The sequence below is a fragment of the Centruroides sculpturatus genome, unplaced genomic scaffold (genome assembly GCF_000671375.1).
Source record: "Centruroides sculpturatus isolate CEXI.00-Female unplaced genomic scaffold, Cexi_2.0 scaffold1081, whole genome shotgun sequence".
Lineage (NCBI taxonomy): Eukaryota > Metazoa > Arthropoda > Arachnida > Scorpiones > Buthidae > Centruroides > Centruroides sculpturatus.
The window spans coordinates 180,230-196,919 of record NW_019385377.1 but is presented as its reverse complement, the minus strand read 5'-3'; the positions used below and the strand labels follow the sequence as shown (position 1 = coordinate 196,919).

The 16,690-nt window shown below is 27.7% G+C and overlaps 1 protein-coding gene across 1 annotated transcript; it reads right to left on the bottom strand.

Moving 5' to 3' along the window:
* Positions 1-4,749: 4,749 nt before the first annotated feature.
* On the bottom strand, positions 4,750-15,384 carry LOC111638319. Its single transcript, XM_023384010.1, has 6 exons — positions 14,964-15,384; positions 10,724-10,949; positions 7,979-8,217; positions 6,814-6,980; positions 5,535-5,730; positions 4,750-4,904 (listed from the first exon to the last, which is right to left on the bottom strand). Exons 1-6 carry the CDS (start codon positions 15,031-15,033, stop codon positions 4,750-4,752), a joined length of 1,053 nt encoding a protein of 350 aa, XP_023239778.1. The 5' UTR covers positions 15,034-15,384.
* Positions 15,385-16,690: the final 1,306 nt, after the last annotated feature.

Sequence of the window (16,690 nt, the reverse complement as noted above, 5' to 3'; positions counted from 1 at the left end):
ACAAAATATCGCATCTCAAATAGTGCAGTAGAAGCCGTTCTTCCGGTTAAGCCTTAATTCTCTCCCTCTCCCCCGCTTGAAAATTTCGAATAATCCCTTCTTAGTGTACGTTTTCATGACGTACCCTACTAAAACGAAGATAAAAACAAAAAATTGCATCTAAAATAGTACAGTAAAAGCCAGTCTTCCGGTTAAGCCTTAATTCCCCCCGCGGGGAATTTCTAAAAATCCCTTCTTAGTGTACGTTTTCATGGCATACCCTACTAAAACGCAGATAAAAGCCAAAAATCATATCTAAAACAGTACAGTAAAAGCCGTTCTTCCGGTTAAGCCTTAATTCTCTCCCTCTCCCCCCCGCTTGAAAATTTCGAATAATCCCTTCTTAGTGTAGTACGTTTTCATGACGTACCCTAACTGTGTACCAAATTTCACCTCTTTAGGTTCAGCGGTTTGCTCTGAGCGATGATGAATCATTCAGCCAGTCAGTTAGTCATTCATTCATTCAGTCAGGACAAGTAATTTTATGTATTTAGATTCAGTATTTAGAATAAAGAGAAATTCAATTTTCATAGAAAATTATAATTTTCTTTCTTTTATTATCACAAACTAAAAAATAATTAAGTAATTAATGATGTCTTTCTATCAGATATTTTGAAGTACCCTGTTTTTGAATGACAATATCTACACAGATAAATTTTGCAATTTCATTACAAAACAAAAATTTTTATTTAAATTTAAATCTGCTATGTACGTAATGTTTACAAAATTCAAATTATGAATTTATAAGATGTCTAATGGAGTCATTTAACAACTGACTCCATTAGACATCTTTAAACAACTTGAAAACTAAATTTAAAAAATAAAATCTGGAATTTTAAAATAAATTCATAAATTATCTAAAGTAAATATCAGCCTAATTAGCTATAATTGATTTTGCAAATTTATTATTAAAACATTCACAAGTTATTAATAAACCGATAATCATAAATCATGTTTATTATGCACTAAAAATTGTTTTCGATTGTCAGCAACCAGTGAAAAAGGTTGTTTAAATGATTCCAAGACAGTCAAGATAAGATGCTAACTTGCACATAAGATGAAAATTCATTATTACAAAAATGAACTTAATCTTTTGTTGTTCTGTGCCAATTTTGGAAGATCCTTTTAAAGGATGTTTCAAAATTTAATAATTGCATCCAAAGAACACAAATAAGTAAACTGCACCTAATATTTCCATCAAAAGGAAAAAGTGTGACATCTTCTCCCGATTCACTTATAATTTATAAGGGACAATATCTATACAGATGAATTTCTCACTGATAAACTTGTAATTTATATAGTGAAAAGTTGGGCAATGATGTTCAGAGGCAGGGGCGAAACCTGACCAAAATTTTTGGGCATGCTGAAAGTTATAATATGAATAATAGGCCTATCTCTAGCACTAAACAATAGGCAGAAACGTTATTTGGTGTGAATAAAAAGGTATGGACTATTATAAAGCCCATTATATCTATATGGAATATATTATAATGAAAAAGTATTAAAAATTTATGATAATAATTCAAATTTTGTGGGCCCTTGACACTAAGGGCTAGGGCTTAAGCCCTATTAATCTCTATGTAGATCTGCCCTGTACACAATACATGTATGCTGACTGAGTACCGAAGCTTTTGATACAAACTGGTTGTGTTAAATGCTTCGAATGATATCATGCGCGCGCACTTGTTTGCCATGGCAAACCTCCTCACAAATAAGCGATCGAGTTCCCGCAAGCATCTCACTGACTTAAAACGGCTATCCGCTAGCTGTCAATGTAAAAGCAAACACAAATGATAAAAGAGTTTACACATTAGAATAAATTATTATTGGCATATTTGTTCTCATATAAAAAGTATATTGACAGTCAAAACTTTTCTTAAGCATGCGGATGCTAAGCATGCCCAGAAAATTCTCCCCTGCTCAGATTGCAATCCTGCTCACGTAGTTATCTCAAAACAATTGAATCGTCAATGTGTAATTGTTGTGGCCAGGTAGCAAATGTCATCATAAATCTATAGTCATGTGATGGTTGTCATCAGAAGCATAGTTTCTTTCATTCGTGTGTTGTTTTTGAGGTGATCATCTTCGAAAATTTTGCAAATTTTAACATATGATAAATACATCTTTATTTTAAATTGTTAGTTTTAATCATTATGTGTACAAACTGCATATATTTAGCTTCCCATTTCTGCTTTTTGTTTTATTTATAATATGCTGTTAGGCCATCAAAAAAGCACCAGAATCCAATATGGCAATGAAGGGTAATGATGCTCATGTAAGCTAAGTTCAACAACCAGTGTTTTTAAGTGATATTTCATCTATTTGTATTCAAACACTACTAAATGGTGAAAATTGAGTAAATAAACATAATAAAAAATTTACAAATTTGAATAGCTACTCCAAAAAAGTCACAAACTAGAGTCATTAGAAAGCGAAAATCTAAGACCAAGACAAAAATGCAAAAAGTAGTCACAAAAAGACTGCAGAATAGAAACACCAAATAATTATAAATGTAACTATTATTGTATGTAAATCTTTAAGTGAAATTATGAGTGCCAATGCCTAACCATTGAATGATAATACCCCACATGGCTGAGTATTCCCGGTCGATGGATAGCAATGAAAGTTTTCATAATGATAATATTTAATGAACTGTAATAATTATAAAAATCGAAATATAAAATTGAAATTTTCAAATATACCTGTATTTACAATCTGATTCTTGGGCAATTTTCATGACATCTAAAAAAGTGGAGTTTTCAGGCACAGCGATCAATTTCGAAATATTTCTATCACTTAGAGAATAACGAACTTCAATGGACGTATTTTGCTTATTTGTCTCAAACTCTAAAATAAAAGAAATATCAATATGTAATTATCAAGTTTAAATTAATAATAATTATGCATATTATTATTATTATAAAATATTATTGANTGGCTTTTCATACGTAAGTAAATTAATTCGTTTGTCCCATTATTGTCGATAACATACTGTAGCAATCAACCACTACAACTACTAAGAATTAAGTTCCTGATAGCACAAGTAAACGGAATTGATATTTATAATTGCATCAAAACAAAATATCATCCACTCCATATTTATGTAGTTGGGATAGAACTTTCTATCTTATCTTTGTGTCTTAACCATGTCATCGTCGAATTGGCTAGTCCTATTGTGGGACTGCCCGATTCGATGGATTTTTTTCTATACCCTCTTTGTGCCCACGTGGCAAAGATTTAAAAAAAAGAATGCCGTATAATTATCGGGCATTTCTGAATTACCGGGTCCCAGATTAACGAACTTCTATTGTACAGTACATAGATTGTAGAACTAATGTGTAAATTATAAATTCAATCAAACTGATAAAATATCTAAAAGTATAAAATAAAAGTTGTAATCTTATCAATTTGTTGTATTAATATTTAAAACGTGGACTAAAGCATTAATTTAAAAAAGTTTAATATGTCTGAAAGGTGTTTTTAAGGACTTGGCCCAGCATACTACCTCTGAAATACTCCTGGAATATAATACATATAAAGTGACCAGATCCTGAAATGTAAAAAGCGGTATGTTAGCGGCATGTTAGTAGCGTTATGTCGGGCGTTTCGATATGACAACATGTGAATCACATGATCGATTCCGTCAGTTTTCTAGCTTTCTGAGATCATCGATGACATGCTACGAACAAGCTAGGAATATCTTACTTATCTATATAGTGTTTACAAAATAACTACTGTACCTACAATAGTGACAATGAACAATTAATTCATTATATTTCCGAATATAGTTTTGTATGCTTTAACCACTTTTTTAAAACTGGGATAATGAGCAAACACTATGAACTCCTTTTTATAACTGACGCACTCACCTATGACTACGCCNTAGGGTCTGGTCACCACTACGATGAGCGGCAACGGAGACCACTCGCCCACTGGTGGGGGCTAATAAACTCGCATTTCCACTCGCAGGTTTTAAATGCGCCATTTACAGTATATGCTATTGTTTTTCATATAATCTATATACTGTATCACTAAATGTAACAAACAGTAGCGCGATAACTTATTGACCCATTGATTTTAATTCAGTTCAGAATCTATGGTTCACTCTTCGTTATGTAGATAATTTTTTGAAAACATGGAGCGAACATGAAAAATTTTTGAAACACCGTATATTTATGTATAATTAAAATATTATGAGCGAATCAAATATCATACATATTATGAAAAAATCTCTATCTGAATAAGATTTACGAACAGTAATTCAGATATCAAAACAAAACAAACAACAAAACAGTGCCGAGTAAATTACTGTTATTCTATTTCTATATTTGATATCTGTTGACAGTTTCATTCTTAATAATACTNGAAAATTGAGTAAATAAACATAATAAAAAATTTACAAATTTGAATAGCTACTCCAAAAAAGTCACAAACTAGAGTCATTAGAAAGCGAAAATCTAAGACCAAGACAAAAATGCAAAAAGTAGTCACAAAAAGACTGCAGAATAGAAACACCAAATAATTATAAATGTAACTATTATTGTATGTAAATCTTTAAGTGAAATTATGAGTGCCAATGCCTAACCATTGAATGATAATACCCCACATGGCTGAGTATTCCCGCTCGATGGATAGCAATGAAAGTTTTCATAATGATAATATTTAATGAACTGTAATAATTATAAAAATCGAAATATAAAATTGAAATTTTCAAATATACCTGTATTTACAATCTGATTCTTGGGCAATTTTCATGACATCTAAAAAAGTGGAGTTTTCAGGCACAGCGATCAATTTCGAAATATTTCTATCACTTAGAGAATAACGAACTTCAATGGACGTATTTTGCTTATTTGTCTCAAACTCTAAAATAAAAGAAATATCAATATGTAATTATCAAGTTTAAATTAATAATAATTATGCATATTATTATTATTATAAAATATTATTGAAAAATAAGATTAATTTTGAATATAAATTTATTTATTTATCACTATATAATATTTATACACAGAAATTTATTTTTATTAAATTTATTGGAAAATGTTATTCATTATAGAAAAAATATAAGTAAAACATTATAGAAAAAATATAAGTAAAGCATATTTTAATTTGGATTGGTACTCCAAAATGGACACTCCAAAAATTCCAAAATGATTGTAAATAGTTATATAACCATTTTCAATCATTTTGGACTATTTGGAGTGGAGAACAAATTTAAACAGAATTTTGTTTTACACAGTATCAGCTGACACGCAATCCTGCATAAAACAAGACCATACTTTATTGGAAAATGGAACCCACTGGATTACAAGATAAAATTATTCATAATACATAAATTAATGAGATGATAATTAAATTTAAATTTCTTATCTCTAAAATATAGAAAATTAAAATATAGAAAAATTTACATTATAAGAAATTACTTTTTAAATGTATCACCATAAATATTATACTATAAAAAATATTTTTTGTATATTATAAAAAAAAGTTACCTTCATATTTTTCATATGAATCTTCACATGAAATATTTTTTATATGTAACAAACTGTGTCCATTAAGTATAGGAAGAACAAAATAAGTGGCTAGTAAATCACCAAAAGAGCCATCTTCTTTTTGTTGTGATAGAAAATATTGGAGACTATTTCGAAAAGGCCAATCATCCTTATCATCATCATAGGCAATTAGAGACTGCAAAATATCAGAAATGAAATTATTTTAACAACTGTCAAAAAATATTTTCCAAAGCAATGAGAAGTTTTAATGAAAATGTAAATAATAAAAATTTTATTGATATTTTTGAAAATGATATATATAATGAATGCATTAATCAAAAATTGATTTTTATCTTTTATATTAATAATAAATACAGAACATGAAATTAAACATTATTATCTGTAAAATTATATTAAAAATTAGAAACTAAATTATCAGTAATATTAATTTTTTAATGTACAGTAATTAATTTTATAGAATTTTATAATTCTGTATAGCTTTCTCAAATAAAGTAACTCAATTATGCTCATATGTAATTTAATTATTTTGTTTTTTCTCAGTTAAATAAAGTAGCGTGCCGTCCTTGAAAGTGTGAAAGTGCCACTTCCCTTGTATTTTCTAAAATATGAAAATAATAGCATAATATGTATTTATATTTGAATATATCTTATTACAAATTTTTATACTACATGTGAAAAAAACAGTAAGATTGCTATTGTATCTTCGAATATAAATTTGTATATGGATATTTCCAACGGAAGCGCCGCATTGTCGAATACAGGACAGCTTCCATGACGAAAATATTTGAACGGTGAAAAACAGCCAGATTATAGGCATTTGCGCATGAGCTTTACAGAGCACCAACCTCATGGTGTAAGCTACACATACAACGCTTACAATGATTCTATCCAGGATCGGTTCTGGGCTGTTAAATAGGATACTATTTTGAATTCTCTGTCACTTATCTTTAGAATACTGAAAATGTTTAATATAACTGCTCAACATGTTTTTCTTCCAAGAAAAATATCACTATAAGATTTTAAAAGAATTAAGTTTGTAAAAGTTTCTAATATAAACAAACAACAAAATTTTCAATATTAAATTTAAAATATTTAGTTATAAAATCTTTTCAAAAGTTATATTGAAAAAGTTTAAAACAATTTTTAATTTTGTACATAAAGACTTTTTTATCCAAATTTTTCATATTAACTATGTAGTTTCTTAACTCCTTCTCAACCTGTTATATCATCTGTATAACATGCATATTAATTTATTTACCTGAACAATTAATGCTGAAGTATAAATATTTCCAAAGCTGCTATCATTGCCATTTTGTAATGTTTTGAATAAATGTAACTGATATTGGATATAAGGCTCAAGAAAATTATAATAACTATGACTTCTCTTAACACATATTAAAGCCATTACAATGATTGCTTTTGTATCTAAAAAAAAAGAAAGAATATAGTTTAATAGTTATAACTAACTATATTCTTATAAATAAATTGCCTAATTTATTTATCATTATGAATTTGCTATTTAATGTGTAATTTTCAATATAATTTATATAAAAAATATTTTAAAAAGTGTTTCAAAGAACTAGTCATTGAAATAGTCATTATATTTAATGCCATGATTTAACAATAAAATACTTAATATTTTACTTGAATATGTTTCTATTTTAAATTTTAATCTAAGAAAATCAAGAAAGGGTTATTGCCTAAATCCTTTAAATGGATAAAGTTGTTATGATTTATTTCTATCATAGATTTTAATACAGTATTTTAAATAATGCAATGTTTTGGATTATATATACAGGGTGGTTATAATTAAACCAGTCTAGAACCTGTTCTCATGGATGTATTTTGATGAAACTTGATATACATGTTATATGGACCATGGGGAAAAGGAAAATGCAAAAAAATTCACGTGTTCAAAAAATTCAGTCACATGTTCAAAATGCCTTACAGCATTGCAAAGCATTTTGAACATGTAATTGATGCAAATTGATTGCACATTGAACAAATGTTGTGAATAAAAATGTTTTGTGTGTTTCCATTTTGTGTTTCTTGTTCTTCATGCGCCATTTTTCACCTAGTGGTAAAAATTTGAACTAAATATTCTTTTGCATTTTCCTTTTCCCCACAGTCCATATAACATGTATGGCAAGTTTCATCAAAATACATCCACGAGAACGGGTTCTAGACAGGTCTGAGTAGCGCAACTTTAATTATAACCATCCTGTATATACAAAACATTGCTTCATTTGTGATCATTTACACATAAATAAATTAGATCTCTGCTTATTAATAATATGTATCAGTTTTAAATTTACATTAAAAATTTAATAAAAGAAATGGAGTAAATTTTTGTTTTAAAATCTAATTTCAAAGCAAGTAACCAAAATTTTAAAATTTGTAATTTGTAAAGTTTCTTTACATACCTTTGTCAATATTTGAAGTTTGATTTTTAAGCAACTTTAAATAATGTTGAATATCTTCCTTAGGTACACGATATCCAGCAATGCAAATTGATAGAGATACAAGACCTCTCTCATAATTAGATATCTTTGGTTTGTGTTTCATTCTTCTTATGATATCATAAAAATCATAACTTTTGTAGCATGTTGCCAATATAGAATTTATATATAATGCTAACTGCCCTGATGAAATTGTGTCACATCTAGAAAAAAAATTGCATCTTGCCATTTTAATAAGAAAAAAATATACTACAAAATAAAACAAAAACAAAATCAATTTAATATAAAAATGCAGTGTAGTTGAGACTAAAGCTGTTTTATTTTACATAAGTTTAAAAAAAACACAATCCTTATAAAATAAGTGTTAATAAATAAATTTTATTATATAGGTTGTTAAGAAGACCAACAGAATCAAATGGATAATAGAAAAGGACAATATAAGCAATTTGGTATATTAACTGGGGATCAATGCAGTTTCCCTTATGAGATATAGGCTCTTAAAGTTTCTTTGCTGCCTTGCACACATGCATGCAGTGTAGGAATATTGCCTGCGTTGTTTCCTGATCATAGCAGTTTTCAAAACCTAGGGAAATGCATCTCAGAAAAGTGAAAACTGGACTCACAGCACAGAATGTTTGTTAGTTGTTATTTGTTTATTGGTAACACTTTTATTTGCATATCAAATATTAACTGCAATTAACAATAAAAAGGTGGTAATCAAGCCAAATATTTTTATGTCTGGACTATGCTACATGAACAAATACTAACAGGGACATCCTGAAGGGGAAAAGAAACAAACTGCTCTGGGTCACAAGGAAGTAGGGTTCTTATACAATATTTTTTCCTTTACTTTAATCATTTGATTTGTCATAGGGTCCTAATATGTATGTGAGAACTGGGAGTTTGTTAAAGAACATTTTTATACTTTTAAAAAAGATTTTTAGTCAATATTTTAGAATATTATTAAGCTGTAAAAAGATAGAAAGTTTATCTTTCTTGTCATCTTCACACTTCCTGTGAATCATTTGAGAAGTGACATTGTTTCTTTAGAAGTGAAAGTAACACTTTGTAGTTTCCTCAGGAACAGTGTGTGAAAAGAATCATAAACAATCCTCATTAGTCCACTGATTCTATATAAAAGATAGAGATCACCTCTTTACTGTGCTTTTTGTCAAGAATAACATGTCAGTAGCAAAGTAAATACTGTATGTTCCTTGTTGTTCCTGCCTAAATTTTGATGCATCCATCCCATCATGAAAAAATGATATGAGATCTCCCACTCAAAGGAAAAGGTTCTCTCATCATGTCATGTCCATAATTACAAGGACAGGTAACAGTAACATATATGTTTTATTGTAAGCTCTCTCAAAAATATTTGTAGTTTATGTTAGGAAAGTTTAAATGGTTGAATAATCAATTCATTGTTTTCTCATTTACTTGAATATTGGTTTGATATATTATTATTTGAATATTATGTTAATTGTAGTCCTTTTCTTTATTAATGTGCAAATAAATACAATTAATCATTTTATAAATTGACTTAAGCCTACTTCCATTTTCGTTTCTAGGAACAGTGTCTGGACCATGACGTATGAGGCAGAGATCTCACGGTTCTCAGTGTCCTTTTTATCTTTAAATTAATTATCCTTCCTGATTATAATGAGCGGGATCTCACTGCCCCATCTCACATTAGTGTCAGTTGAGTGGAGATTAACCGTCTCTAACCCCAGCATTTTCACATGTATTTTGTCCCATTATCCCTTTGCAGTCCAGGTTGTTACATTCCTTTCATTATTATGCTGCACAAGGCTTAAAGCCCTGCAGATAATACAGCTTGGAGAGAATTTTCATGGTAGTTTTTAGAACAGTAGGAATGAATAGCACTCTATGCATAACTTTAACAAATGTTTAACAATAATTTCAGGCTCTTCTGTACTGTATTTGTGCATCACAGGGCAGCAATCACTAAAAAAAGCTCAGTAGTCTATATCTTGTAAAGAACTATGGCAGCCCTCCATTTATATGACCAAAAATGCTTGCAATGACCTCGCTACCACCTATTTCATTTTGTTGGTCTAATTTTTTTAACACCCTGTACAGTATATGTAAAAATTAAAATATAATGATACATGTTTATATAGGATTAAAAAAAATACATAACGTTGAACAGTAATTTAGGAAATAAATAAGCTTCAATAACTTATATTTACAAATAATGAAATATTAATCAATAAAATTGAACTCTATTATATGGGTAATGAAAGTATTGATATCTATTACAGTAAAGTAAAAATAAAGTTTTAGAAAATTTTTATTCATATAGTATGCATTTTTTTACAATTTTTGTTTAATTTTATATTATTTACATTAATTACTAAAATGTTCTCTCATAAATTAGTTTATATATATAGGTATGTAAACTAATTTATATATAAAGAAATTAAATCTCTATCATACAACCAACATTTTTTTTAATTCAAAAATCTGACTATTATCTGACTAGATAAAGTTTTCATGAATTAAATAAAAATTAATAGAATATATGATTAATTAAATTGTGTTTACAATGTTGATATTTTTCACTTTTATGACATTTTTTTAATGAAATTCAAAATTTAGTTTAGAACTAAATTAAATGTTTGACAAAATGCTGAACTAATATAATTTAATGCTTTAGTAATATTTAATATAGACAAATACTGAACTTACGTTAAAAGTGAAGTAAGTTCATAACTCAGTTTTGTAAGACCTTGATGATGGCTTAAACTATGTTGTGTATAATTATAATTTGATAAACTAAGAGTGGTAAGAATTCTATGAGTTTCAGGATTATCTTTTGTTCCCCAACCTCCTTCTTCATTTTGCTTAGAGAAAAGCCAACTAATGGCCTTTTTTCGACTTTCAATAATTTCTGGATCTTGGTTTACCTCATCTTCTGTAGAAGAAAAATAATATGTGTATATAACAAATAGAAAAACTTTCATAATTAAAAAAGATTAACTAATTTTTTGAAAAAATGCTTTCTATATATAGAATAAAAAATTTTATGATTTAAATATAGATAAATTTTTAATATTTTATAATTTGAAATAAAATTTTGTAATTTTGTATTTACAATAATTATATTCTTTCATACTTTCAATTATTCCAACGCAATCTATTTTCTAAACTTATTTAGTATTTATAATGTAAATATATTAAACTTATTGCTATAATGATATAAAAGATGCTTAAATGTTTTTGAAGAATCTTACATTTTTTTTGTTTAGATATTTCAAGGTTAACAAATAAACTTTTCATAATTTTATATCTTTACTTGAGTTGAGTTGAATTTTTATGTTAAAAACTGTGCAACGAAGACCAAGTATCAAGTCTATTATTGAAGCATTTTTATATCCTAATGTAGTTTAGAACTAGTTAATAAGCTTTTGGTATCCTAAATGTTCATGTTTTTTTAATCATTGTCAAAATTCACATAAATTTATTATTTTTTAAATCTGTTATGAAATGAACTTTGGATTCTTATAAGAACTTTTTCTTAAAATTGAGATCAGAATATCTCAAAAACATTTTCATGAAAATATTTGTTGATTTCTTCAGAAAGCCATTATTGTTTAATGTACTGTATTTGTTTATATACTACATACTCTTATTTTTTAATATATATCATAATATGTTTTTGGATGTACAATTTAATTTGTATGGTAAAAAATTTTGAGGGAAATTTGAAAACAAACTTTCTTTTCACATATTCATTCAATACATAATTTAATTTTTAATATAAATTTTTTTCAACTTAATATAAAAAACTCTTCAAAACTTGATTATACTTAAGTTGATTATACTTATAAAAACAGTGAAATGAACTAATATCCAGCACAAATATGTAAGACAGCTGTCTGTCTTATATATTTGTGCTGATATTGGTTTATTTTGTCATTTTTTCTCAACTTAATATTATTTAAAAAGAAATTATTTGACTCTCATGTTAAATGGCATCCCATTTTTATCTGTCCATGCTTGATGATGACTTGTTAACTGTAATAACTGTAAAAAATGTTAGTGTTTCTCCAACTTCATTCACTGTTAATTAATTTAGTAGACTGTAATGTCAGTTTTTTCAACTTTTGAGTGTGAAGTCAACACTTTAAATATAGCTTTCATTGCTTAATATTTTTCATAGCTTTGTACCATACTAAACGATACACGGAATTGCACAAAATCGTTACCTAATCCCACCAGACTGGTACAAACTTCGGCCCTGACATGGAATTAAAATTTAACCTTCTGAAAACCAAAACTTCGTTCAATTAATTAAATTTAATCTGATTATTTAGTATTATTTTTAACTTTAACAATGTTTATATTATATTAATGTTTTCCGTTAACATTATGCTTAACATTTTTATATAAAAGACTTTTAATCTATATATATAAAAATGAATGTGTGTGTGTGTCCTTCATGCATTACCACACCGTTTATCCGATTGCCGTGAAACTTTGAGAAGTTGTTTAATATACTACTGTGAAGGTTTCTGACGTAGTACGATTGCCACGAAGCTTTGGGAAGTTTTTTAATACACTCCCGCGAAGGTTTCTGGCATTTATCCTACGATAGATGGCGCGCGTTTACACGAGCATTCGAGCAGTGTGTGTTCGATCGATTTCAAATTGTGAAGACCATTTCCCCCCTTTAAAAAATATCTCTATATATGCATTTGTGAACTGTTATTTACGATATTTGTAATAATTTTTGTTTAATCACTTTATTTCAACTTTTTTTTGCTAATTATCATATGTATTCGCTCGAACTTCGTTAAAACCTTAACTGTACCCCGAACAACAACCGAAGTTGTAGGAAGAAATTCGCGTATTTCACCGATATAGGTATCCCCCTTTTTCCAAATTTTAATATCGACTCAAAATAATTTAAAAAGACAAATTACAATAAAACGGTTTATTATCCAACTATCAGAAATTTCACAACATGCCAAGGTAGAGAGGAAGGAGCAATTAAATAATTAAAATTATAAATGATTAAAAAATATATTTATAAAAATGGGGAATATCGTGCTTCTGACAATCGCTGCGAGTGTGTGTGGGCTAAATTTGGAGAATCCGTGCTTCTCACGAGTACAACTGTATGTGGCTGGCTCACGCGTAGGAAAACCTGATTTATTCGTGTACACACCAGACGGAAAAACAAAAAATATCGTGTATCCACAAACACTCCAATAAATAAATAGAATTGAAACGACACTTTCAAATGTTTTCCGATGAAAATGAATAATAATAATAAGTTTCAATTAAAATGATAAAATGTAAATTGAATTTTATCATAATGAGTTTGCTTGAATTTCCTTTCTTCTGAGATCGCAGTAATGCGCGACGGGTAAGCTAGTAGACTATATAACTTACTACACTTACATAACTTTTACTTATCTAAACTAATTAATGAATTTGGATAAGTTAAATAAATGAGGGTTCTAAATAATCTTTATTTACTTTATAATATTAACGATTTTATTAATAAATAAAAGGATATGGTAACTTGATTATATCATAAATAAAGTCCTTGATATTTCTTTATTCAATTTTCTTTTTTAAAAATGACATTTTATAAAGAATAAGACCTAATTATCTTTCATCTTTTGATAGAAATAAAATGATAAACATTTTTAAAGTTTATTATCAATGTATAAGACATAATCTCTTGATTCTGATTTTTTGATATGAGGTTTAAATCAATGATAATGGCGTTGAATTGTAAATTTGAAATCAAAATGTGAATATGAATAATTATTGTTTATATTAAAAATTCTAACATGTAAAGATTTTAGATATAAAAAAAAGTATAAAATACTATGTCTGTAATTAAATTTAATATTTTATTTCAGATATATTAACATTATAAATATTTACATTTTAGTTTATTAATGTAATTGTTTTAATATTGTAATCATTCAGAACTGAATCTATTTAGGTTTAATTTATTTATTTAACGCCATGTTCATTTCTACTATTTAAATAATAAATTATAATTTAATAAATAAATAAAAGCACATAAAATTATTTCATGAAATATGTTTATTCTATGTAATAATTCTATATATATCTAATGTATTGAATTATAAAATTTAAATTTTGTAATTATAATATATTGTATTAAACTATAGATATAATAAATTTTTCTTAAATTGAAATTTTGCGTAAAAACATAATACTATATTTTTAGGTCATATATCACTGTCCTTAGATATAAAACAATAAATATCAACAAATAATCAGGATTAATGATCTTAAAATTTAATCTATTGAAATAGATGCTAATAGATTTAATAGTTTAGATAACTTTTAAGAAAACTATAAGATTATCTTGATATTTTATATACTCTAGGTGAAAATAATTTATACATTACATGACTTTCACGTTTCTAATAATAAAAATTCGAAGATAATTTGTAATTTATTATAATTATATAAAAATGAATTATTTTAAGTACATTTTTGCTAAAATCTTAAGAAGAAGCAATGATTCTATAAAAAGAAAAATTCTGTTTCATTATTTATATATATTTAATTAGTAAAACAAAATTTTTATTTTCATAGATTCATATTTATGTATATATAACACGTATATTGTATATTTCTTTGTGATATAATAATAATATTTAACTTATTACTATAAATTTAAATCAAATATTTAAAACAACATATAGGACTAAACATTCACTATCCATCCATTATTTTTCAAGTCAGTAGAAAAAATATCTCATAATTACATTAATTAATGAGGAAAGACAAATAAAGTTAAATGTACAGAAGGTCAAATAATTTTTAACAGTTACATACATACAAACATTTATACATACTTATATAAATGTTTAGATTAAATTATGTATTTTTAATATTATTTACGTAATTTTAAAACATATATTGGAAAACTTACCATAATTAAGTCCGTATGTAAAAATAGCGTTAAAAACCCATATAAATGCAAAAAAGTACATATTGATCATATTTCTCCAGTAAAGAAATTAATTATATATAAAAATAATTCGTTAAAACTTTAACATAAACACAGAAGTTGTGAACTTCATCTATACTACTTTCGTGTTTAAAATCAAGTAACTAGATACGGCCTTAGTCAGCTGATTCTACGGGTATGTCTAGCTCGCAATATTAATGGGTTTTTTATCAGCAAACATCGCTTGTTGTTCAAGACAGAATTCAGCTATCTAACTTATACTTTAAAGTTAATGAAAACATATATATTGACATTTAAAATATAAATAATATTATCAAAAGTAAATAGCTTGATTCTATCGTAGTTCTGGTGAATTATTATTTAAAATTAATTATATTTTGAAAAGTTTCATTTCTCAATCTAGTTTATAGTTTAATCTTGTTATAAATAAATAGAGAAATAAATTACCATAACACTTTCAGCAACCAAATTAGGTATTTATTTTCACATAATTAATTATTCTTAATTAAGGTTCTTTCAAAAAGAACAGAAGAATCAGTATTACTCTTAGTCTATATACTGTACTGTAAAAACTTTACTATACTAACTGTATACCAACAATATGGGGTGCATATACTTTTGGGATCAAACTGATCCAATATCACTTCGATCGTACAAATCGTGTATACAAACGAACTACTGCGATCCGATCGATCTCTATTTGCGTATACAAACGCCATCTAGGATCAACTGGATCTCGATCAAACTAATCCAAACGGAGAGTAGGATCGTTTGGATGGGATAAAAGAGATTAAAGATGGCGGCTTCTATGGTCGAAGTTAAGCTGACAGTGCATTTCTTCCTTTTCCTATTATTATTTCTTTTGATTGTAATAAAATGGGAACAAGATCCTTCAGTAAATTTTCGAAAGTAAGTCGACTTACTCGAAAGTGTTCTTTAAAAACATTTGGCCTATATTCTAATGCAACCTCTGAAACATAGTTAGTTATTTTGCATACCGATTTCTTTTTTTCTTACTTTTATATTGTGTTAAATAATTAATCAAAATTAATTCTTCTTCCTCGTATTCTGAATCTAATTCCGATAATATTTCTAAAATGATTCCTAAACTTGCCGCCATCTTCGATCCTACTCGTATACTTTCCGCCATGACAGAAGCTATCTGTATCACGTGACAAGGATTGATCCGATTTTACTGATCGATCTATACAAAACGAAAAGTATATGCACCCCTGCAGACAAAGAAGAAAACAATTGGAAAGCGAGGAATGGGACGCAGGACTAATCGTAAGGTGAGATTCCAGAAAGAAATACTATAAAAACCCCGAATCTCAAGGTCAAAACGCAGTTTTCCCAAAAATTCTATGGCGTTTAATCTGTGTCGTCTTCATCTGGATTAAGCCTGAAGTCGTGCCCGCTAAAATTTGTGTTGTGTCTTGCGGACCGCTCCAGTCGTTGCAGCTCTGTCACCTACCATCGCTTCTGTGACCAAGCGAACCCATATCGTCCGCTCTGGGGCTACGATTGATCAGCTTGCACTATCGTAGGATCAGCAGTACTCCACGCCTCAGTGCCAGGAGAAAATACTGTAGAAAAGCCATTTCCAACCACCTCAAATACAAGGTATGTAAGCATCTTCCCGTTCTAATAAACGATTTTCACTGTAAAATACTTGTCATCTTTGTCTC